This window comes from Hemiscyllium ocellatum, chromosome 9 (genome assembly GCF_020745735.1).
Source record: "Hemiscyllium ocellatum isolate sHemOce1 chromosome 9, sHemOce1.pat.X.cur, whole genome shotgun sequence".
NCBI lineage: Eukaryota > Metazoa > Chordata > Chondrichthyes > Orectolobiformes > Hemiscylliidae > Hemiscyllium > Hemiscyllium ocellatum.
Genome location: NC_083409.1, coordinates 23123909 through 23150266, shown reverse-complemented (window position 1 = coordinate 23150266; position 26358 = coordinate 23123909). Strand labels below are relative to the sequence as shown.

Sequence of the window (26358 nt, the reverse complement as noted above, 5' to 3'; positions counted from 1 at the left end):
CCTCTCTTCTATTCACAATCATCTCATTCAAGTATGAGTCCAGTAAACCTTCTCTGAACTGCCTCCAATAGATTTACATCCTTCCTCAATGTGACCAATACTGTGCCCAGTACTCTAGATGTGGTCTCACTAATGCTGTATAACTGAAGGTTAAGCCTTTACATTTGTGTTCAATTCCCATATAATAAACAAGAGCATTCTACTTGCTTTCCTAATTACTTATTGTAACTTTGTACGAACCTTTTGTGAGCATCTGAGCTCTGCAATCTCCTGCCACATAGGCAATATACTTTCTTATTCTTCCTGTCAAATGGAAAAATTCTCATGTTCCCACATTATACTCCATTTGTCTGATCTTTGCTGACTCACCTAACTTATCTATATCCTTTGGTTGCTTCCTTGTGTCCTCTTTACAACTTACTCTTCTACCTATTTTTGTGTCACCAGCAAATTTAGAGACCATACTTTCTATCATGTTTATATAAATTGTAAAAATGGTTGAGGCTTAGCATTGATCCCTGTGGCTGTACTGCTTGTGTCTTGCCAACCAAAAAAAATGTACTTATGCCGACTGTAGTTCCAGTAAGCCAGCCATTTCCCTGCCTATGCCAATATATTATCTACATAATAAGTTTCTATTTCTTGCAATAACCTTTGATGTGGCACCTTATCAAATGTCTTCTTGGACTTGAAGTAAAAATGTCCAGAGGTTCTCCTTTTTCCACATTACATGTTGATTCTTCCATGATCCTCCATAAATTGATTAAATGTGGTTCCCATTTGACAAAACCATTTTGACTCTGCCTGACTATCTTGCACTTATCCAGAGCCCTGTTATGACATCTTCAGTAGCAGCTTTGAGCATTTTTCTTGAGATAGATGTTAAGCTAATTTACCTACAGTTTTCTGCTTTCTCACTCCCTCCCTTTTTGAATGAGGGAATTACATTATCTACTTTCATTATCATAGAGGCTTTCCCAAATCTAGTATATTTGAAACATTAAAGCCAATGCAACAACAATCTCACTCGTCACTTCTACGGTTCCATAGCAGAAGCTTTCAAAACGTGGGGACACGTCAACTTGAAATTCCAACAATTGCTGAGCATTTTCCCGATTTTCTTTTTCTCTTACATCTCTAATCTGTCGTGAGCGTTCCACAATATGGGTTTTTGGAAAGTAAGGAGACACTTCACCTTGCCTTTTGCCATTTTTGACACTGACCATCTTTGCTATCTGCTGTCCATTATTCAGCTGACTTGGTTCCATTTTCACCTCTCCCAGTGTGAGAGCTTCATTCTGTCAATGAATTTGCATCTCATGCCTAATTGAACAACTACATTGTTTTCCAGAGGCTGCTTTCTCCCCTCCTGTTGTTAAATGACACCCTACCTCCCATCTTTTGACACTAATCCCTGAGGTAATTGAGGATTACTGGGGATAGGGTGGGCCTGGTACCTAGGCCAATATCAAATTCTCCATTCATTTTACTCTTTCTGGCAATTGTTACAACAGAATTTCTTGCTAAGCTGATTTGGAGAGCATTAATCTTAAAAGTGCTGTGCTGCATACTTGGTGTAGGGTTAAATTAATATCTTTGTGGCTGGTAAGGAGCTTGGAGATTGATGCAGTTGTCATGGGTCATGGGGGTTCAATGACATAGGTAGGGCTGAGAATGACATTCTGTTGACAGAATATGAGCAACAAGGGACTAAGCTAAAAACTGGAGCCCTGAAGATGATCCCTGGATTACTACCGGAGCTATGAATGAATTGGTATAAAGATGATCAGAGATTTTTACATTTGGCTCAGACAGCTGTGGGAACAACTGGTTTCAATTATGGGGCAATCAGTTTTATTCATGGAATACATATATTGGGGAAACGGGGAGCTATCCCGTTGAGATAGCCTTCACTTGAACTGAGTTGGGATCAGTGTTCTGGTGAACTGCGTAACCAGATTTGTATAAAAAAGGCTTTGAACTAACTGGTATGGAGGAACGTTCAGGTGAGGAAATATTTGGAAAATGAAAGAGGAAGTGCAAGGCAAAAATGCAGGACAACCATATAGATAATGTAACCAGAATGTGACCAGAGGACATGCAAGCATAAGAGTGTACTGCAAAAAAAGTTAATGAGGGTGAGACAATAAAAAAGCTTGAATTTTATCTGAATTTCACAATCACAGAATCAAACAGGTTGTTATGGTGCAGAGAGAGGCCAACGTATAACGAAGGTCTGTTCAGTTGTCAGACTCTCTTGGTGCTTCAAAACGAATGAGAATAGTTTCCTCGTAGAAAATGGTTTTTTTTTGACAACTGTAAACACATTGAGTAATGTCAAAATTCCAAAATTCTGTTTTCTTTATTTAGAATGTTTGCATCTACTTAAGATCATTTTTATGAATAAAGTATACTTTTGAATAAAAAGCAACAAGGCATGATTAGAGTGATGCTATTGATGTACTACGCAAGACTTGAGGAACGTTATAGATCGTGATATAAAAGGGATGGTAGTTACGTTAGTACGAAATTGCCTGAGTGCCCGAAAGCAACGAATAATGGTCAATGGATATTTTTCAGGCTGGAGGAAGGTTTGTCGTCTGGTTCCCCAGGGATCATTATTGGGATGCTTGTTTCTACTGAAATAGATCTTGATGCACAAAGGGAAATTCAAAGTTTGCAAGTAACAATAAATTTGGAAAAATTGTAAACTGGGAGCGTGACGGTGTGGAACTCAGAAAGGACACTGACAAGGTGGCTAAGTGGCAGATGAGGTTCAATATAGAGAAGTGTGAGATGATACACTTTGGTCAGAATCCTAACTTAATTTAGTCTCATTTGCCAGCACTTGGCCCATATCTCTCTAAACACCACCTATTCATATACCCATCCAGATTCTTTTTAAATGTTGTTATTGTACAAGCCTCTACCACTTCCTCTGGCAGCTCATTCCGTACATGCACCACCCTCTGTGTGAAAGAGTTGCCCCTTAGGTCTGTTTTAAATTTCTCCCCTCTCACCCTAAACCTGTGCCTTCTAGTTCTGGACCCTCCCCACCCAAGGAAAAAAGATCTATCTATGCCCCTCATGATTTTATAAACCTCTATAAGGTTACCCCTCAGCCTCCGATGCTCCAGAGAGAACAGCCTCAGCCTATTTAACCTCTCCCTATAGCTCAAACCCTCCAACCCTAGCAACAACCAGTTCTGACCACCAACCTATAGGAAGGATGTGTTTGCAAAGGGGGTGTTTTCTGGATGGAGCATTTCATCTTTGAAAAGAAGTTGGATAAGCTTGGGTTGGTTACTGTAGAGCAGAGAACTTTGAGGGATGTCCTAATAGTTTTATTTAAGGGCATGGGGGACATGGGCAGGGTGGATGGAAAGCAGTTGTTCCCCTAAGTCACAGGGTCATAAGAAGGGGGCCTGATTTTTGGATGAAAGGCGGGAGGTTTATATGTGACTTGAAGAAATGCTTTTTCACCCAGAGGGTGATGGTTTTCTGAACTGCACTGTCTGGGAGGAGAGTTGAGGTGGGTGACCTCACAAGCTTAAAAAAAATTATTTGATCAGCCTTTGAAATGTTATATAATTCAAGATGATGGGCCAAGTCCTGGACAGTAGATTTAGTGTATTTTTTTGGTGGTTCAGGTTCAGTAACTGAGTGGCCTCTTCTGTTTACTGTATGATTCTGTCTCTTTCAGGAATAGAACAGCAGAATATTCATGATCTCATTAAATGTCAGAACAGATTCGATGGACTGGATGGCCCATTTTTGCTGCTATGTCTTATGGCTTTATGGTCTTATGTTGTTTAAATTGAGAGACATTGCAGAATGCTACAGTATAAAGAAACCTTTTATCCTGGTGCATTATATGGGTAGCACGGTGTTACAGCGGTGAGCATCACAGTGCCAGAGACCCGGGTTCAATTCCCGCCTCAGGCAACTGTCTGTGTGGAATTTGCACATTCTCCCCGTTTATGTGTGGATTTCCTCCAGGTGCTCTGGTTTCTTCCCACAGTCCAAAAATGTGCAGGTTAGGTGAACTGGCCATGCTAAATTACCCGTAGTGTTAGGTGAAGGGGTAAATGTAAGGGAATGGGTCTGGGTGGGTTGCTGTTCGGAGGGTCGGTGTAGACTTGTTGGGCTGAAGGGCCTGTTTCCACACTGTAAGTAATCTAATCTATGAGGTCACCACGCAGGTAGACTGAGTAATTCTGAAGGGTTGTAACTCTCAAGTTCATGGTTCACGTGTTTTAATATATAATTTATTTGCTTTAGAATTAAAATTTCAACTGGAGGAAATGGGGGTAAATACAATGAGGGTAGTTTGGTGTCTTTTGCATGTAACAGATTTGGCCATATAGGCTTAAGTGATTAACAGGCAAAGTTGAAAGGCAAGATCATAAAATGGGAGATGGGGATATTGAAATAATATATGGCCTGTATGTGGACTTTTAGTGGAGACATGATGTCTGCAAACCTTGCAATAAGGGCAGTCCAGAGAGATGTGTTTGTTTTGGGAGTTACAACTAAATTACTTTAAAGGATTAAATTAGTTTAGTAAATCCTGAAGTCTGTAAAATTCATCAAAGAAGATATGTTTGTATGTAGAATACCTTAATCTAAAGATCAGTTTGAGGTCATTCCTGGAGCAAGTTGCATTGTCATGGAATTGGGTGGAGCTTAGGGAAATTCCCTGGTTTCGTTTTACCTAAGTGCTTGCTGAGGGTGTTGCAGCTTTGACCTGGTGTGGTTTCCAGCCAATGAAGAGGCAGCCAGAGTAAATGCTTGTTTCCAATCTGCATTGTAAAAACTGTCTTGTTTTGCCAAGTGTGTTGCAGCTGGGACTTGATTTAAGTTTCATTTTTGTGAACAAACAGAAGCTGAATGTTTGAAGACTTTAATTTGAAGCTCATGGGCGAATCAACTTAGTGTTGCGTCAAAAGAAAGCGACGCAATTAGCTGGGAAGTATTGAGAAGTCAACCAGAACAAGAGACTGAGGTATCTACAGTCGAGGATAGTAAATGAAAGTCTTATTTCTGAGAATAGCTGAAACTGGACTCTTAAACTCTTAACATTCGCCTGTACCTGTGTTTTTTTTTGTTTTTGCAGCTTTTTAACCTATTATTTACTATCCATACTACTTAACTCTGTGATCTGACTGTATTGCTCGCAAGACAAAGCTTTTCACTGTGCCTCAGTACACGTGACAATAAATTCAATTCAATTCAACTGAAGGGCATATACTCATTGGAATTGAGAGGAATGCGTGATAATCTTATTGAAGCAATTATGATGCTCTAATTTTCTGAGGAGACTTGACAGGGCAGATGTTGATGTTTATTCTTGGAGGGAGTGAAGAGAATCTTCAGCTAGGGTAATAATTTCAAATTAAAGGCTCTTTCAATAAAGATTGAGATGAATTTCTTTTCTCCGAGGGTTGTTAAAGTTTGAAGTTCCCTTTCCTCAGCGTCATTGAGATTATTCCATGAATATATTCAAGGTTGAGTTCGTCAAATTTTTGATTGTCCCTGGGGTCAGGGATTCTGAGGCAGACAGAGAAGTGAAGCTAAGACCGTAATGCTATCAATCATAATAATTGGCAGAACAGCTTCAAGGACGGAATGGTTTCCTCCGCTGGTTCATATTTTAACCACATTGTTATGGGCCCAGATCAGATAAAGATGAGAGACTTCCTTCCCTAAATGATCGCAGTGGACCAGTTGGCTTTATGTGACAATTCCGTGTATTTAAGATGACAGTTTAAAAACATTAGCTTTTCATTCCTGTTCTTTTTATATACTCAGTTTGCTTTTGAAGGTCAAGATTGAATCTGCTTGTAACTCATGGTTTATGACAGGATTGTAGTATTTCACTGGCATAACCTGCTGACGTGAATTCAGTTCACACCATGGTAGTGGGGAATTTATTTAAATTAATCAGGAATTTTCAGCTAACGTCAGTAATGATGACTATGAGGTTGTCATTTTAAAAAAAGGTTTTGAGCAGTGCTTTCCAAATCATCATAAATTGTTGTAAAATAAGTTCTCCAACCATCTGATACCTCTGCTGGTTAGTTTAAATCTATGTCCTGTGGTTACTTTTTGATTCATTCATGGGATGTGAGCATTGACCCCACAAGAAGGTGCTGGCTTTGTGAATTGCTGTACCCACTGTTGCAGGGAATTCCAAGTATTTGCCCCTGTGGCAGTGAAGGAACGGTGTCTATATGGTGAATGAAAAGAGTTCCATTTATTTATGCGTAAGCAGGCTTCATGGGCGGCACGGTGGCTCAGTGGTTGGCACTGCTGCCTCACAGCACCAGGGTCCCAAGGTTCGTTTCCCGCCTCGGGCGACTGTCTGTGTGGAGTTTGCACATTCTCCCCGTGTCTGCGTGGGTTTCCTCCGGGTGCTCTGGTTTCCTCCCACAGTCCTAAGATGTGCCAGTCAGGTGAATTGACCATGCTAAATTGCCCATAGTATTAGGTGCATTAGTCAGAGGGAAATGGGTCTGGGTGGGTTACTCTTCTGAGGGTCGGTGTGGACTGGTTGAGCCAAAGGGCCTGTTCCCACACTGTAGGGAATCTAATCTAATCAAAACTTTGAGCACCCTTGAAATCTGACTGTGGTGAACCACCCCATGTAACTGAAATATCATTCGAATAAATCTTCTATAAGGGCTTTCATCCATCCTAAAGTCTGATGCCCTCAAACTTTGTTTTCCTTTACTGAGTTAGAAGCAAGACTCTTTTCAACAGGCATACTAATGTCAAAAAAGAAAACTTGTAAAAAAAGAAATTGAGCACTGAGTGAAATGTAAGGGGAGTAGGACTAATTTGATGCTCTTTCAAAGAGCTGGCACAGGTTTCATGGACTGTTAAGCTGTTATAAGATTCTATCATTTTACAAAATATGCTGTTTAATTAAGTACCATGTAAACAGTTGCAAATTGGAATAAGTGTTTCTTGTTCGTAAACAAGTAAAGTCAATCTTCCACAATTGGGATTAATTGCTGTCAGATGTGGAATCTTCACACTTCAAATTCGTTCAGTATTGAAAGAGAGTTCTTTCTTTTTACCATCTTCATTCTGGGTTCAACATTCCTATTTTTTTCTTTCCCTCCCCCTTCAGGATAATAGACCAGGCTACGACCACTGAGAGAGCTGCATTTCCAATATATAACGTGTTATTCTGTGTCCGCGGTGTTGATGGGACTGCAGAAAGTAATTGCTTTGCATTTACTGAGAGTTACTGCAGTACAGATGAGTACCAACTTCACGTGTTCTGCTGTGAGATCAAAGAAGCTGTAAGTACTGTATTTTGACCCTTCAATTACTAAAATTATTTTTGCTTTCAAGTTAATATTGGTGCAATGCAGTTATCAAAATTGGAAACTTCAGTTTTTTTTACTTTTACTTAAACTTACTAACTTTTTGCGTAAAATAATTAGAGGAAGTGAATTTATATAGTTCCTGTCACTTCTCTCTCAACAATATCAAAGTATAGTTATGAGCAGTAAATTGCTTTGACGTACTGTACTATGAGAGTGCACCTGCATGAGTACACCAGATTATGGCTTAAACTGTAAACTGTTAAACAGATTAACAGCATGTAGGTAAGGAGCAAGGACGAACATCATAATTGCAGTCATATATAGATTTGTCTATTTCTCAGATATTGAAAATAATAAATATAACGTCAAGAAAACCTTTTTTTGGAGATCTTGTGCATGACCTACCATGGAGTTGTCACCTGAGCCCCCACATCCCTTGTCCCACCCTGATAAATGTCAGAATAGGATCCAAAGAATGCTGGAGACAACACTGGTTAAAATGAGTCAGGTGCAGTGAAGCCTTCGTCAGAATTGCATCTGCATCAGGCAATGACTAGCATAAATGTTTTCTTCCTGAATAAAAGCCGTCTTCGTTAAAAATGTTGTAGTAAGATTCAGAGCTATTTGGTGGATCACTTTGCTGATCTCTGTTTGCTCATTTGGAGTGTTGAATAGTCAAGCTGTCAGTCCCTGAGGCTACGATTCAAGTAAGTGAACAGATGGCTATCAGAGTGACTGTAGAGTTAACCAGGATTAGGATATTAAAGCTGTTATTTACTGAAGTCCAGTAACCTGTAGATCTGTCAAATGTGTTCGTAATTTCAAAATATCTTGGAAAAATAGGTCCTGCAAAAACATGCAGCACATTAACATTTAACATTTCCAGTCTCTGGATATTTGTTATAATATATAGTTCAATGGTTAGAATTGTTTCTGAAAAACCTCATTTGTTATACTCCCTCATTGCTGCATCTTTATGAATACCACATCCTTTCAACTACTTCCAGTTCTTTTTCTCATATGTACTTGCTTTCAGTGTCCCGCAGGAAAATATTCTCTCTCTTTCTCTCTGTTTCTCTTCAAATTTCCTGTTTTAAGAAGTTTTGTGTTTTTGAGTTTGCTGTCTTTCTATTGGCACCAGCTTCACCTTGCTCTAATGGTAAGTATTTTAGCAGAGAACTTCATCTTCAGTTAACTTCATACCTGCCAATTTTATTGTGGGCTTTGAGCAACAGTTGTGATAATTATTTTGTACCTTTTAGTTTTGACAATTTTGAGATATGTGAAGCTGCTTGTTCATTCAGGAATTCTGAAATGCTGGAAGAACACACTTGAGAACAGAAAGGTTCGTTTTAAAATGTTTAGTTGTGAGCTTGTGTAGTTGGTTTCTTGATATAAATTTAGAAGAGCCTAAGGCCAGTAGGAAACTGAAAGATAGAAATAAGATTCAGAAGTGTTGGAGAAACTCAACAGGTCTGGCAACATCTGTGCAGAGAAGAACAAAGTTAATGTCTTGACTGGAATGGTTTCTCCTCAGAACTTCAGTATTCCGAAGAAAATTCATTCCCAACTCAAAACCTTAATTCTGTTCCTCTCACTGCAGCTCCTGCCAGGTCTGCTGAATTTCTCCATTTTCTGTCCTTATTTAACACTCCAGAATCCACAGTAATTTGCTCCCACTTTAACGGAACACCAGTAAACAGGAGGTTATATTTCAAAAGAATAAAAGAATACAAAATGTTAACTGTAGAGAGAAACATGAAAAATAACTTGCAAGAAGATCGGACGGCAAATTTTTCACGGAATTATAAGAGGAGGAGAAACCGAGCTTTTGGTCCATGGAAGATGGATACTGTAATTAATTATAAGGAAATAGCAGGCTTGCTTTTGTGATTCTTTAGTGAATGTAAATCCCTGGAGCCAAGTAACTGCCATCTAACTTAAAATGGTTAGTCTGCTACTTTGTTTGTCGTGAGACCTCTCCTCAGCAACATGCAGCTTTGTTTGTGTCTCCACAAGCATGTAAGGGATTTGTACTGGATGTTCGCGTTGCAGGACCTTGTCCTGAGCCTGATTAATAAGAACCACTTGCATTGATGGAGTTCAAAGCCTGCCACTCAATGTATTTGGAATGTCACAAGCAGCTTGTTTGAGATTTTTTATGTTTCCCATTCCTTGACAAAAAGCAGTCTACTGTTGGATCTTGCTCAGGGAGGTGGATCTATATGGAGCACTGAGATGGAAGGAGCAGGTGGTTGAACAGGTCTTCATAGGGTGAATAAGTATGATGCACCACAGATGGTTTCAACTTGTGGGTTTTTGTCAGTCAGGGAAAGTGTGAGAGAGGGATGTTTGTAAGGAAAGGAAGCCAGGGGATGTGTGTTGCATGGAAGGGTCCTGTTATACTGGGCATTGTTACATTGAATTGAGTGTTAACGTGGTATGAGTGTATATGATAACCTTTGCCATGTAGTACTTTGCTGTAGAATATGATAAGGCAGTTTCTGAGTTTTGGACTGTATGGGCCTATCTAAAACAGTGCCCCTTGTAGATTTAAGATTTGTGCTCTGTCTTCACAAGTAGAAGAGAACAAAATACCAGTAGTACAAGAGAATCAAAATATAAATCAAAGATTGGAACTTGATTAAATACAATTTAAAAAGAACTGCATTGGAGCTAATGAGTCTGAAGATAGCCAGAGGTCAGCAATATGTTGATCATGAGTGACTGGCTGAGTGGCTCGCACCAGACTTTGTAAAGATAATTGATTACAAGATTCAAGTCATATAATCGGATCATGCAATCAGGTAGCTGGTTGTGTGCTGCAGCTGAGCAATTAAGGTCACTATTAACATGGCCTTTTAACATTTAAATCAATGATGTTGATTGCAGACAGCCCTGCCAATTGCAGTGAACTACATAGCGGCAGTATGACAGGAACTCTTTACCTTTACATCAACTCCATCAGAGATGCTCTGTCAATATATACACCAGATTACACAGCACAGGTGGGCAACCTGAACAGGTTGAATTTCCCGTTGAAATAAAGGTGAAGATGAATTTTCCTACATTTTAAATGTATCTTTTAAATAATATCATATGCAGTAATTGTACTTAATATATACCCTCATCAATTTGTATAAATCTGCAGTAGAGGCAGAAACCCTCATAACATGAAAGAAAGTTTTAGATGTTCACTTGCAGTGCCAAAGCATATAAGGCTATGGGTCAAGTGTTGGAAAATGGGATTACAATAATTAGGTATTTGTCTTGTCTGGCTTGATATGCTGTAGACTCCTATGAGTCTATATATCCCCCATGTTTTTGTAGCATCATTAATTTGAAGTGGCTTTGATAAAGAAAAAGGTTTGAGACCGCTAAGGTAGATATATCTCCCTTACTGTGTTAAAAGAAGTAGGTGGAAAAATTGCAGGTATTTGTATAATCTGTCAAATATCTCTTCCTTCAGAAATGAAACTATTTGATTGGAATATTGCTCATGTCACCTCACTGATTAAGAAGGTATACAAATATTTGTTCTGAGGTGCAGAACTTGAATCTTGCTGAAAAAGGCATATTTTATTGAAATGTTTCTCCTTGCACGCATCAGGGCACTTCCCAAGAAACACCAGTTGAAGAGGAATATCAACATTTATAAAGTGTGAAGGTAGATTGACGAGTGGATTCTGATCGGTACAGGCTTTGCCATGGAAAATGAAGGAGTTAATGATGACTGACAGATGGATGTAAGCTTGTTGCTGAGCTGGAAGGTTCGTTTTCAGGTACTAGGTGCTAGTATGTAGTATGAGAGTGGGTCATAACTTTTTTGTGGCTAGTGGGTACATACAGATGAGGAAGGACACCACTTCGACTGGGGCAACACATTTCGGGACAAGCCAAACAGAGAGACACGCGGAAATTCCTGGAAACACGGCACTCCAACTGGAATTCTTATCAACAAACACATTGACCTGGATTCCATTTACCACCCTCCTGAGAAAAATAACAGGAAATGATATCACCAACCCAAGGAAACCTAAACACATTATTAAAAGGTCGGCCATACCACCGTTGCTTCACTGGAGGCTCACTGATGCTGTTACCTAGTAGAGTGACGAAATATCTGAAAACGAACCTTCCAACTCAGCAAGCAGTCTTCCATCCAGATCCTCAACCTGAACTACAAATCTTCTGAAAACCCACTATAATCAACAGTTAATTATCTGGCTTTGTTTACATTTTACACCAGGCAGGATGACTGACTGGTCAAGGCACTCCTGAGAAACGAATCAGGCTGTCGCCTATTTTTGCTAAGCTTAAACCCTTGAAGTGTATGTATATGTTCTTTCTATTTGTAAAGATTAGGGTTCTGTGTATTAAAATATATAATTTCCAACACACACATGCATGCTACCGTGCAATCCTGATTGACTATACTAAATTGATTGTCAGCTTAATATTAGATACTTTATGCCTTGATGCTTTTACCCAATGTAGGTCTTGGTCTTAATAAATCAACCCAGCAATGCAGTCTTTTAAGGTAGAGAGCTTGCTGAAACTTGCTGCAGTTTGTCAAAAAATACTTCTTACTGCACCCTGGAATGGGCTAGGATTTAATTTCAACATGGTGTTCCCTTGTTCTCCAGCAGAGGTAGTAGTTCGTCTTTATTGAAGCCCTTTATCATTTCAAACACTTCAGTCCAACTCTTTACTCTTCAAATAGCCAAACTCTATCAACTAGTCAAACATATCCTTGAAATGTAGCCTTTAAGAATAAGTGTCTGGTGAATCTGTGATGTACAATATATCCTCCCTTCATGTAAAACTTAATTTGATACTTCAGATGTGGCCTGTACAACTGAACCATCACCACCTGTCTGTCATTTCTGCTTTCGGTGTTCCTTGTGGTTGTTGGATATGCTTTTGGTTTTGCCTAATGTCGGGCATCAAAGAAGGACCTATGTATGAATCCACAGAGTCAGATGGCAAGAATGAAGAAGGACCTTTAGCTCTTTTAACTGTAATTCTTAAAATAGAGTCAGAGGTCTACAGCATGGAAGCAGGCTCAACGTTGCCATGCTGTCCAGTTTTCACAATTGAAACTAGGCCCATTTGTCTGCATTTGGTGCATATCCCTCCATCCCAATCCCATCCATGTCCTGTCTAAATGCTTCTTAAATGACAAAGTTGTATTGGCTTCTACCACTATCTCTGGCAGCCCATTCCAGTTATTCACCATGCTCTGTTTGAAAAGTTGTGCCTCTGGACTCCTTTGTCTCCCGCCCCTCTAACCTTAAACCTCTGCCCTTTAGTTTTACACTCCCCTACCATGGGGAAAAGCTGTTGGCTATCCACCTTAACTATGCTTCTCAAGATTTTATGTACTTCTATAAGGTCATCCCTCAGTCTCCATCGCTCCAGTGAAAAGCTTCTCCTTATAACTCCAGTCCAACTAGTATCCTAGTAACTGTTTTCTGCACTCTTTCTACTATAATGATATCCTTTCTATTAGTAGGAAACCAGAACTGCACACAGTACTCCAAATGTGGCCTCACCAATGCCTTGTACAGCTGCAATAAGACAGCCCAACTCCTCTACCCAATGCTCTGACCAATGAAAGCTAGCATGTTGAAAGCCTTTACTGCCCTGTTTACCTGTGACTCCATTTTCAAGTTTCAATTAACTTCTACCCCCAGATCTCTTTGTTCTATAACACTCCCCAGGGCCCTACCATTGACTGTATAAGTCCTGCCCTGGATTGCCTGACCAAAATGCAACACCTTGCATTTATCTAAATTAAACTCCATTGAAGGGTGTGTAGGTTAGGTTGATCTTTGATTAAGATAAATGCTTGGCACAATATCGTGGGCTGAAGGGCCTGTAATGTGCTGTACTGTACAATGTTCTTATTGGGCCCGTGGACTGAGGTAGGATAGATGGAGTTTAAGATTTTGGAGAAGATTTGTAGCTCAGGCTGTGGATCAGGTTGTAAGTTTGCTCGCTGAGCCAGTAGATTTGTTGTCAGACGTTTTGTCATCATGCTAGGTAACATCATCAGTGAGCCTCCGATGAAGTGTTGGTGTTCTGTCCCGCTTTCTATTTATCTGTCTTGGTTTGTTGTGGTAGGTGATATCATTTCCGGTTCTGTTTGAGAGGTTGGTAAATGGAGTCCACATCTAAATGTTTGTTAATGGAGTTCTGGTTTGAATGCCAGGCCTCTAGGAATACCCGTTCATGTCTTCATTTAGCCTGTCCCAGGTTGGATGTATTGTCCCAGTTGAACTGGTATCCCTCTTCGTCTGTGTGTATGGGGCAACCAGAACAGAACACCAACACTTCAGCGGAGGCTCGCTGATGATGTTATCCAGCATGGTGATGAAACGTCTGAGAACAAATCTACTGGCTCAGCGAGCAAACTTACAACCTGATCCACAGCCTGAGCTACAAATCTTCTCCAAAATCTTAAACTCCATCTATCCTACCTCAGTCCACGGGCCCAATAAGAACATTGTACAGTACAGCACATTACAGGCCCTTCAGCCCACGATATTGTGCCAAGCATTTATCTTAATCGAAGATCAACCTAACCTACACACCCTTCAATTTACTGCCATTCATGTGCTTGCCTAGTAGTCACTTAAATGTCCCTAATGTCTCTGACTCTACTACCACCGCTGGCAGTGCATTCCACACACCCGCCACTCTATGCCTAAAGAACCTACCTACCTTTGACATCGCCCCTAAACCTTCCTCCAATCACCTTAAAATTATGACCCCTCATGACAGCCATTTCCGCCCTGGGAAAAAGGTCTCTGGCTATCTACTCTGTCTATACCTCTCATTACCTTGTACATCTCTATCAAGTCACCTCTCTTCCTCCTTCCCTCCGGTGTTAAAAGCTCTAGCTCACTCAACCTCTTTTCATAAGATGTGCCCTCCAATCCAGACAGCATCCTGGTAAATCTCCTCTGTACCCTCTCTAAAACATCTACTTCGTTCCTGTTATGAGGCGACCAGATCTGGACACAATATTCCAAGTATGGTCTAACCGGGGTTTTATAAAACTGCAGCAAAATCTTGCGGCTCTTAAACTCAATCTCCCTTTTAATGAAAGCCAAGACAACATACGCCTTTTTAACAACCCTATCAACTTGGACGGCAACTTTGAGGGATATATGTTCATGGACCCCAAGATCCCTCTGTTCCTTCACACTGCCAAGAATCCCTTCTTTAACTCTGTAATCTGCACTCAAATTCAGCCTTCGAAAATGAATTATTTCACTTTTATCCAAGTTACAGTCCATCTACCACTTCTCAGCCCAGCCCTGCATCCTGTCCTGTCAGCTTTTGACAAAGGGTCAGTTAGACTTGAAACGTCAGCTCTTTTTTTCTCCTTACAGATGCTGCCAGACCTGCTGAGATTTTCCATTTTGGTTTCTGCATCCTGTCTGTCTTGTTGTAGCCTGCAACAGCCCTCAACACTATCTACAACACTATCGACCTTTGTGTCATCAGCAAACTTATTAACTCACCCTTCACTTCTTCATCCAAGTCACTGAGAAAAACCACAAAGAGCAGAGGCCCAACAGCAGATACCTGCAGGACACCATTCGTCACCGACCTCCAGGCGGAATACTTTCCATCCACTACCATTCTCTGTCTTTCAGCCAGCCAATTCTGTATCCAGACAGCCAAATTTCCCTGTATCCTGTACCTCCTAACTTTCCAAATGAGCCAACCGTGGGGAACTTTATCACAGTCCTTCCTGACATCCACATCCACTGCTTGACCTCCATCAACCTGTCTCATCATGAGCTCAAAGAACTCAATAAGGCTTGTGAGGCATGACCTGCCCCTCTCAAAGCTATGCTGACTATCTTCAATCAAACTATGTATATCCAAATAGTCATAAATCCCATCTCTCAGAATCCTTTCCAGTTCCTTGCATACCTCATACAGGAGACTGACTGGTCTGTAATTCCCAGAGATTTCCTGATTCCCTTTCTTGAATAATACAACATTCGCCACCCTCCAATCATCCAGTACTACTCACGTGGAGAATGGGGATGCAAAGATGCTCATTCCTCGCTTCTTGTAGTAATCTTGGATACATCTGGTCCGGCCTTGGGGACTTATCCATCTTGATGCTTCCCAGAATGTCCAGCACATCCACTTCCTTAATATCAATCTGTTCAAGCCTATTAACCTGGTCCACAGTGTTCTCACAATCAACAAGGTACCTCTCTCTAATGAATGGTGAAGCAAAAAACTCACTTAGGGCCTCTCCTACCTCTTCAAATTCGAGGCACTATCCCTGATTGGCCCTACCATCTCTCTGATCATTTTGTTATTCCTCACATAAGTGTAGAACGCCTTTAGACTTTCCCTAATTTCTGCTGCCAAGGCTTTTTTGTGCCCCCTCCTACCTCTCCTCAGTCCATTTTTGAGTTCTTTCCTAGTTACGCTGTAATCCTCTAACACTGCCTGCTCCTTGCTTCCTCAACCTTAAGTAAGCTTCCTTCTTCCTCTTGACAAGAAGCTCCTCTTCTCTTATCATCCAAAGCTCCTTCACCTTACCATTCCTTGCCTGTCTCAGTGGGACAAAATTATCCAACACTTGCAACAAGTGATCCTTAAACAGCCTCCACATTTCTGTTATGTATTTCCCGTAGAACAACTGTTCCCAATTTATACTCCACAGCTCTTGTCTAATACCAGCATAATTTTCCCCCTCTAGTTAAATACCTTTCCATACTGTGTGTTCCTATCTCTCCCTGTGGCTATAGTCACCATTACTGAAATGCTCTCCCACTGAGAGATCTGACACCTAGCCCGGCTTGTTGTCTAGCACCAAATCCCCCCTCATCAGCCTGTCTACACGTTGAGTCAGGAATCCTTCCTGGACACACCTGACACAATTGGCTCCATCCAGACCATCTGCACTGAAGTGGTTCCAGTCAATATTGGGGAAGTTGAAGTCACCCATAACAACAATTCTGTTACATCTGCACCTTTCCAAGATCTGCTGTCCAACCTTCCAATCTGTTCTTTCATCTCTCTGCTGCTATTGGGGCATCTATAGAAAACACCCAATAAAGTGACTGCTCCTTTCCTGTTACTGACTTCCACCCACACTGACTCAGTAGACAAACCCTCCTCAACAACCTCCTTTTCTGCAGCTGTAATGAGGCACTCTCTGATTAACAATGCTACTCCCCGTCCTCTCTTCCCCCAGACGTGTTCTTTTTAAAAGATCTAAACACTGGAACACCCAGCAACCATTCCTGTCCCTGTGAAATCTATGTCTCTGTTATAGCCACAGCATTGTAATTCCAAGTACTAATCCATGCTGTAAGTTCATCACTCTTATTCCTGACGCTCCTTGCATTGAAACAGACACACTTTAACCCATCCCTTTGCCTGAACAACTGTGTATCCTTTCTGGCAGACTCTCTGCATTCTACTTCTGCCAGTTCAGCAACTGCCCTCTCCTCTGATCTGTATCTCTGGTTCCCATCCCTCTGCCAAACTAGTTTAAATTCTCCAGAAGTGCTCCAGCAAATCTCCTGCCCAGTATCCCTGCAGCTTAAGTGACACCTGTCTTTTATGTACAGGTCCCACCTTCCACAATGATCTACATATCTGATCAAGATCTTGCTGCATTCCCAAAAGCCTCCCTCACTGTCCACAATACCACCAATTTTAGTGTCATCTGCAAACCTACTAACTATATCTCTTAGGTTTACATCTAAACCATTTGTATAAATAATGAATAATAATGGATCTAGTGGTACACTGCTGGTCACAGGCCTCCAATGTGAAAAACAACCCTCTACCATCCTGTTAAAAATCAAACAACACCGGGTAATAGTCCAATAGGTTTAATTGGAAGCACTAGCTTTCAGAGTTCTGCTCCTTCATCAGGTGGTTGTGGAGGGTACAATTGTAAGACACAGAATTTAAAGCAGAAGTTTACAGTGTGCTGTAACTGAAATTATACATTGAAGAATACCTTGATTGTTCGTAATGTCTCTCATCTGTTAGAATGATCATGTTAGTTTCTACCACCCCCTTCTGTCTTCTACTGTTAAGCCAGTTTTTTTATCCATCCAGCTAGCTCTCCCTGGATCCTGTGAGGTTTAACTTTGCTCCAGAACCTACCATGCGGTACTTTGTCTGAAGTCTTGATGAAGGGCTTTTGCCCGAAATGTCAATTTTCCTGTTGCTCAGAAGCTGCCTGACCTGCTGTGCTTTTCCAGCACCACACTCTCAACTCTGATCTCCAGCATCTGCAGTCCTCACTTGCGCTTCCATATAAGCAATATCTACCACACTGCCCTCCTTTACTTTCTTGATCACCCCTTCACAAAAGCTCAGTCAAATTTGTGAGACATGATTTCCCACGCACAAAGCCCTGCTGACTGTCAAATGAGTCCTTGCCGCTCCAAGTGCCTGTGGATCCTGTCTCTCAGAATCCCCTCTAGCAACTTAACCACCACAGACATTAGGCTCACTAGTCTGCAGTTCCCAGGCATTTCCCTGTAGCTTTTCTTAAATAGTGGCACAACGTTAGCTATCTTCCAATCTTCAGGCACTTCATCTGTAGCTATTGATGATAAAAATATCTCTGCTGGGGCCCCGCAATTTCCTCCCTAGCCTCCCACAAAGTCCTGGGATGCACTTCATCTGGTTCCAGGGATTTACCTATCTAAATGCATTTTAAGAATTCTAGCACCACCTATTTTATAATATGGACACTTTTCAGGACTTCACTGTTTATTTTCCTAAATTCCCTAGCATCCGTGCCTTTCTTGAGGATAAATACTGATGAGATATATTCATTTTGGATCTCACCCATCTCTTTTATGCCTCTGCATATGTAACTGACCTTGTTGATCTTTAAGAAGTCATATTCTCTCCCTTACTAATCTTTTGACCTTTACGTACTTGTTGAATCTTTTTGGATTCTCCTTTACCTTATCTACCAAAGCCATCTCTTGTCCTGTTTTAACCCTCATGATTTCTCACTTAAGTGTACTCCGACACCCTCGAACCTCTCAAGGAATTGACTTGATCTATGTATTTCCATTTCCACATTGTAACTGTTTTGAATGGGTGAGTTGTATTGCTGCATTGACATACCTGAATTAAGGTCCCACTGATATTTAGAACTTAATGCACTATCATCTACCACTAATATTTAAATAGCATAATTAACAAAATGAATCGACATGAGCTGTTTTACAGGAGCATTTTCAAAGTGGAATCTGGCACTGAACCATATAATTTATTCAGTCAGATATATTAGCTTTTAGGTATGTTAAAGGAAGAAAGTGAGGTGGAGAGACAGGTGTCACGAAGGGATTTAAAGTGTGGGGTTTATGCAGCTGAATTGCAATCACCAATGTTGGTGTCATTAAAGTTGGAGATGCAAAAGAGTCCAGAATGAGAGGAGTGCACAGATGAGAGGTTTAGAGCTTGAGGATATTCCAGAGATGGGGAGTGAGGCCTTGATGGGATCTAAAAAACAAAACTGAGAAATTTAAAATCGAGACATGGCTTAACCTAGAGTCAGTATAGGAAAGAACGTGAAGACCAATCAGGAGTTCATTCAGATAATCAAGTCTTGTGGTAATAAAGCTAGGATGTGGATTGCAATAATAGATGAGCTGAAATAGGACAAGTACTCAAACTGAGGTGGAAATCGGTGGCTTTATAGATACATGAATAAGCTTGGAAGTTCATTTCAATTAGATGTAATAGCACAAAATGGCTTCAACTTATATTGTTGCTAGGGCAGTGGATGGAGTTGGTAGTTAGGGAATGTGGTTTGGAGTGGGGACTGAAAGGATTAGGTTCTTTTCCCGAGGTTTCACACATGAGATGCAATTTACACACACCAACTTCTGCAAACAGTTAAAGTTTATTAAAGCCTGCACAAGCTAGATGACCCCCTTTAACACTCTTCACAGAGCGTGCAAAATCAAGTCAGAAGAGACACTGAACAAAGAAAACACTTCCCCTTTTATACAGGTCAGTTGGTAATGCTCACAGATACTCTGGCCACTGCCCCATTTCTTCCCCGCCCCATAACTACATGTTACCCCAGGTACAATGGTAAGATGAGATAGTCCTCAGACATAATGCTAATATAAATGCCGTAATCCTAAGGAATCGTTATACAGACTATTTCCTCACAATGTAGGTGTGATATACCCTAACTTCGGGGCGACCCTGCAAACGGGTTTTGGCTCCGCTACTTCCCCAGACAATGTAGGTGTGATAGCCTTCGGCATCAGGGATGATCATGCATGCGTACCTGACTCGGGGATGGCTTTGAAAGTATTTCTGAACGGAAGGGGCTGAATGATAGTTTCATTTGATAATAGTAGGGGAGTAGTAGCAAATGACTGTTGAAATGGAGTGGGAGTCATCTGCCTTCCTACATGAATGTCGTCCCCACCCAAGTCCAGAATGCTCAGTCAGTGCAGTTTGCCCCGTTAATGTCCAGAGCAATAGTCCAATTTAATCTTTTAACATTATAAAAGCAATACTCCAATCTTGCCAATATTTAACGAGAGGAAATTGCTGCTCAGTTGTTACTTGATGTCAGATAAGCAATCTGGTAATTTATTCCTCATTGACTGAACTGACACAGTGACTTTCCTTAAATAATTTCCAGTCAAATCTACATATAGTCTTCATTCTTCTGTGAAGCCAGTGTGCTCCTTGTTTTTGGTTTGTTCTGAAATGATAAGGCAGCTCCTCATCTGAACTAGATAGACTTGCATTTTCCATCAGGGTTGAAATTGTGGCTGTTCATTATGAGTATTATCCTTTTGAGATAATTTTGGAGGCCTTATCAATATCTTGCCAAACTGAAGTGGCACTGCAGATCCAGGCAGCTCTTTCTAGAAAACCAGACTAGAACAGAGGCAATGTTACAAAGTCAATTGTGGTCACACATTGAGTCTTCCTGACGTTCACCTGAAGATTCTTCAGACCAAAAATTGTGAAAGGATGTCGAGGACCTAACTTGACAAAATAATAAACCCAAAGTAGACAGTTCAGGATCTTCATCCCTTACTCCCACCACTGCCATGACCCCCCTCCAGTAAGAGAACCAAGTAATTTCCTTTGTGACAAATATATGTCCAGCCCAAGGAACCCATTACCACATTTTTATCTCGCATTCTCCTCTTAAGGGCTTGAAGAGATGGGCAGACAGAGGTTAAAGATTGATTGAACAGAATCAAGACAATTAATGTGCTGGTCAGAGTTTTATTCCAGCTCCCGGTAGATCCTTAAACAAATTGAACACCAATTACTTGTTTCCGAATATACCTAATCAAGGCTCAACCAATTATCCCTTAACTAGTATATAACCATCAGTGAGTCCTTACAGGGCAGCAGTGTTGCCATTGGTCAGTGATGCTCTCATCCATCAATGAATTAGAATCATGACCTATGCCAACTTTTTCCTTGCTTTCATAATAATAGAAATTATCAGTGTAAATGCTTAGTGTTGTAAAAATGCCTACCTACCAGTGGAGGTACTGTAATGACAGTTGTGCCTTCCAGATACTCAAAAGAAATAGGAGCAGGAGTAGGCCACCTGGTCCATTGCGGCGATCTTTCTTGTGGATCCAGCTCCACTCACCCACCTGCTCATCATAACTCTTAATTTCATTACTGTTCAAAAGTCTATCTATCTTTGTCCTAAAAACATTCAGTGAGGTAGCCCCAACTGCTTTGCTGGGCAGGGAACTCCACAGATTCACAATCTTTTGGGTGAAGAAATTCCTCCTCAACTCCGTCTTAACTCTGCTCTTTTGTAGTAGAAAATTTCACAGGATCACAATTATTTGATTGAAAATGTTTCCCCTCATCTCTGACCTAAGTGGTCCCCTTACGCTAGGTTGTGTCCAATTTCTCCAGGTCTGTGAGAACTTTATATTTTTCAATTAAATCTTTGGAAACATATACAGACCTGGTTGACCTGACCTCTCCTCCTTGACAAACCTGCCATTCCAGCAATGATCAACCTGAGTCTTGCGTGAACTCCTTCTCTGGCAAGTATATCTTTCCGACGAGAAGGATACCAAAACAGCTTGCAGTACTAAAGCCCTGTATAGCTGCAAGAAGGCATCCGTGATCCTATACTTAGGGCCTCTTGCATTGAAGTCCAACACAGCATGATTTCCTAACTGCTTGTTACACCAGCATGCTTGGTTTGAGTGACTGGCGTATAAGGGCATCGATACTTCCCAGTATATCACTGTTTAAACAATACTCTGCTGTTCTGGTTTTCCTACCACAGTGGATAACTATGTTATACTGCATGTGTCATGTTTGCTCGCTCAACTTGTCAAAGTTATCCTGATGCCGCGCTAATCCTCCTCACAATCCCACCTGTGTCATCAGCAAACATGCAAATAGAACATTTAATTCACTTATCCAAATTGTTGATATACATTATAAATAGTTGAGGCCTAAACATTGATCTCTATGCCCCACTGCTCACATCTTTTCACTCTGTATAAGGCTAACTCATTCCTACTGTTTACTGTCTGCTAACCAATTTTCAGTCCTTGTCAGCCTACTACCTCAATTATATGTGCTTTAGTCTTAAACAGTAAGCTCTTATATGGAAATTTATGAAAATATTGCTGAAAATTTAAGTACACATTCTGCAGTTCTCCCATATCTGTTCTACTCACTGGAACTTCAAAAAACTTAAGGTTGGTCCAACATGATTTCCTTTTCAGTTATGTATATTGACTGTGTCTAATCACATTGACATTTTCTAAGTGACCTGTTATTACATCCTTTATAGTAGACTAGCATTTTACTTTCCAGACTAACTGGATTATTACTCCCTTTTCTATACCTTCCAACCTTTTCCAATTCAATCTGGAGACAACAAATGCGTCCAGAGTATCCATAGACACCTCTTTTAGTGACCAGGAGATTGTCAGGCCTTGGGGATTTATCAGCTTTTATTGCCATTGATTTCTCCAGCATTATTTAAATTAATTATTAATTTCTTCCACTTCTTCCTTCCCAATAAACCCTTAGTTCCCTAGTATTTTGGAAGTTAATTGTGCTGCCTTCTGTGAAAACAGAACTGAAGTCGTTGTTTAATTGCTCTGTCATTTCCTTGTCAATTCTCAGAATGTTAAGGACCTACATTTGTCTTTGTGATCCTTTTTTTTCACATATTTGTAGCAGCTCTTACAGTTGGATTTATGTTCCTTTCCAAGTTTATTCTCATTTCTCTCCTCTTGGTCCTCTTTTGCTGAAACTGTTCCCAATTCTCAAGTTTGGCACTTTTTCTAGTAACTTTGTGACTCCTCTTTGGATCTAATACTACCCCTAATTTCTTTTATTAGCCATTTATCTTGTAACTTTGCACCAGATAGAAATGTGCAACTGGTGCAATAAAAGCATTTATTCCTTAAAAGTGTATCTACCATCATTCCTTTTAATGATGCTACCTAATCTATTGCACCCAACTGAGAGTATGGTTCTCCCCATGGGAGAGTCTAGGATCAGGGGTACTGTCTCAGTGTAAAGGACCGTCAATTTAAGACTAAGATGAGGAATTTCATCTCCCAGAGATTGTGTCTGTGGGGGCAGAGTCCTTGTGTATATTAAAGGCTGAGATAGATTCTTGACCATTAGCGGAATAAAGGTTTGTGGAGAAAATGAAGGAAGCTGGATGTGAGGGGTATTGGATCAGCCACGATCCCAATGAAAGGCTCGAGGGTCTATTCCTGCTCCAATTTCTTGGGTTTTATAGAGAGGCTCAATAATGCCAGATGTGAAAGTATAATTTCCATCTCTTTGTATTCCAGCTGACATGAGATAAATGCTAATATTCCAATAACCTGTGTGCTGATTATCAGTATTTCCAGTATGTAGACCCCACTCTCTCCTCACTTCCAATTCTTAGCTTCATGCTGTTTCAGAAATACAGTGGTGTATCTTGGGCAGAAAGTGAGTGGGCTCATATTTTCCAACAATTTATTTCAACTGCTGCAGTTTTGCCCACTTGTTTAGCTTATTAGTGTCATGTTACAGAAATACTTCCTTTGGCCATCCACACAATTGTGTTACTGGAAAATGAAGACATACAGCTCCATATTCTTTCTTTTATTTAAGTCAAGAGATATAGTGAAAAGCTGATCAAATTCCATGGAGATGCTGAGAGTCACATTCTGTCAATTTGACTATGTGCACTATCAATTCTGGAGCACCAGTTTACTTGGTTGGCTGGACAACGGATGACTATACCTTTAATTAATTCCCTATTTATGTCAATTAGTTGCCTCCAATTCCATGAGCTGATGGTCTGCAATGCATCACAATGCATTCTGAAGGTCCATGTTGACCACGTCAATGATTTCTTAAAATATTCAACTCTGTTTAAATGCAATCCACCCACTACAAATCTATACGGCCTTCCTCTCTGCTCAGTTCCTATTTATCTTTGTGTTGAGTCACTTTGCACCCACTAGCAGATTCTAGAAACTTGACTTCACATCCTTTGGGGAAATTACAGCATGTCCTGTGTGATACTGTCGTTCCAATGGTCTTCACACCTCTCCTGCCTTACTGAAGGGTGTATGGAAATCCCTGAGCTTGTGACATAATGACTCACTATGGCCTTTCCAGTACAGAAATCTACTGTTTGGAGATCCCAATTGTCTGGAAAGTTTTTAGAGCAGACACAGGGCACACAATAGAACTTAGAATATTATAGTGCAGTACAGGCCTTTTAGCCCTCAATGTTGTGTCGAACTGTGGAACCAGGCTAAAGCCCATCTAACCTACATTATTCCATTCTCATCCACATGCCATTTAAATGCCCATAAAGTTGGTGAGTCTACAACTGTTGCAGTGTGCTCCATGCCCCTACTACTCTCTGAGTAAAGAAGCTACCTCTGACGTCTGTCCTATATCTATCACCCCTCCATTTAAGTCTGTCCCCTCGTGCTGGCCATCGCCATCTGAGGAAAATGGCTCTCACTGTCCACCCTCTCAAACCCTCTGATTATCTTATACATCTCAATTAAGTCGCCTCTTAACCTTCTCTCTAACTCACAACATTGTTTTAATGCACTATTTTGATAAGTGAAACAAATTTTATTCCTGCTTTAAAATATTTTGTCTTTTTTAAGGGCTTTAGATAAATATTTATTCACAATGCTTTCTGGTTAAGCGAATGGTTTTCAACTTCCGTTTTGGTTAAGGAATCCTCCAGTATATTGTGAAATTCGGTGGAGCTTACACCCTTCCTCCTTGTTTCCCATTATATAAAGTAAATACAAAACAAGACTGCGCATCAGTTGATGGAAGTGCAAACACTTTTTAAGGATTGATGTTATTATTAATTTTTATTAAATGCATTTGCAGCAAACATACATTGGATTTTTTTTTAATTGGTGACTTTACTGGGGTTTGTGTGGGCTGACAGCAGCTCCCTTTAATAGACTCGCTGGTGGTTGTAGCATTCTCACTGAGACCACGCTTCCCTAGAGCCCAGCATGTGAGTGCAGAGAGTTGGAACGCTAATGGAAAATTTGAAACTGGGTGCACGGAAAGTTTGAGCAGTTGGAACATTAGTGTAGAAAGTGTTCGAACGGTTTGAAAAGTAAGTGCAGAGTGTGTGTTTGAGCAGTTTGAGTGTGTTCAAGTTGTTTGGAGATATGTCACCTTTAATGTGATTTTTAATTTTTGGGGGAAAAACCTTGAAATGGTGAGAGAAACACCCAAACAGAGTGTCTGAAATTTGTGTAATTTATTTTAGGAATGCATTTGTTTAACTCTGAGGTTATGGGGAACCCTGTTTGAATGAACCTGGGTTAGACCATTCTGGTGTAATTCTAGAATTTATTTTGGTGTCAGATCTGACATCAGCCTACACATTGGGGATGATGGATTATTGTGTTGGCAAAATCTCCAACGTGTTTCCACCTTTGACGCATATGTTAAATCAGTGCTGATCGGAACCTGTTTTCCTTATTCTGTATCCCTCGATATCCTTCCCAATAAACCTGTGCCAGTCTGCGCTCAAAGTTTCCATGAATCCCCTATCACCTTAGCTTTTTGTCAGAGAATGGTCTGGTTTCAGACTACTTTGTTTGAAAAGGTACTCCCTAACATCAGCCCTGATTTTCCTGCCTCTAATTTTAAAGTGCTACATAGTTTTTAACTGTCCCACCAGAGAAAATCTTTGCTGACCTTCCATCCAAGCACAAAAGTTATGGTCATTAACACCACAGTCTGATCACTACTGTACTCAACAGTATATGAGCCTAGGTATGTGAGTAACCCGCATAACTTAACCGTTTCAATCCTGGAATCAATTCTGGGGAATCTCTTCTGCACCCCCTCCAAGGTCAGTATCTCCTTCATGAGGTGTGGAGGCCAGAACTGAACCCAGAATTCCAGGTGGGAGTCTAAGCAAATATGAAAAGTAACCTTGTAGAAGAGAGCATTGCAGTTGCAGCAGACAAGTTAAATTTGCATGCTTCCCCTGCATTTTCTCCAGGTCAGCCGCATCCTGTACAGTTTTGCCATTGCTTTTCGTCGATCTTCTAAACAATCGACAGAAGTGAAAGACATGTGCGATGCCAGTCCTGAGAAGGACACCTACAACTTCACTGTCTCTCTTGAAGTGAAGGAAGATGATGGAAAAGGCAATTTCAGGTGAGAATTTGAAGGATAGGCAATTTCAAAGTGGGGGCAGGGTGATGGTACTTTGGTTCAGAGACCCCCTCCGCCAAATCTTTAAACGTATGGTGCAGTGAGAGTTATTTATAATACTGCATTGCCATTCCATCATTAATGAGTCTTAAGGTTTTCCTCGACCTATATTCAGTGCATTTTGCAGCCTGTCGAAGCAGTTTATGATTCCTTAGAAGTGTAGTTGCAGTTATAATACAATAAGCCCAGCAGCTAATTATTGCAAATACACCCAAACAGCAATGAAATAAATGACCAGATCATCTATTTG

General features: G+C 40.6%; 1 protein-coding gene across 1 annotated transcript in view; it reads left to right on the top strand.

The window, feature by feature from the left end:
• The window catches only part of rabgap1l (RAB GTPase activating protein 1-like), a 489306-nt gene that overhangs the window by 87689 nt on the left and 375259 nt on the right, over positions 1–26358 (top strand). Inside the window, exons 5-6 of the mRNA XM_060830051.1 lie at positions 7136–7310; positions 25894–26051. Coding sequence (XP_060686034.1) covers positions 7136–7310; positions 25894–26051 — 333 coding nt within the window. The remainder of the gene's footprint in view (positions 1–7135; positions 7311–25893; positions 26052–26358) is intronic.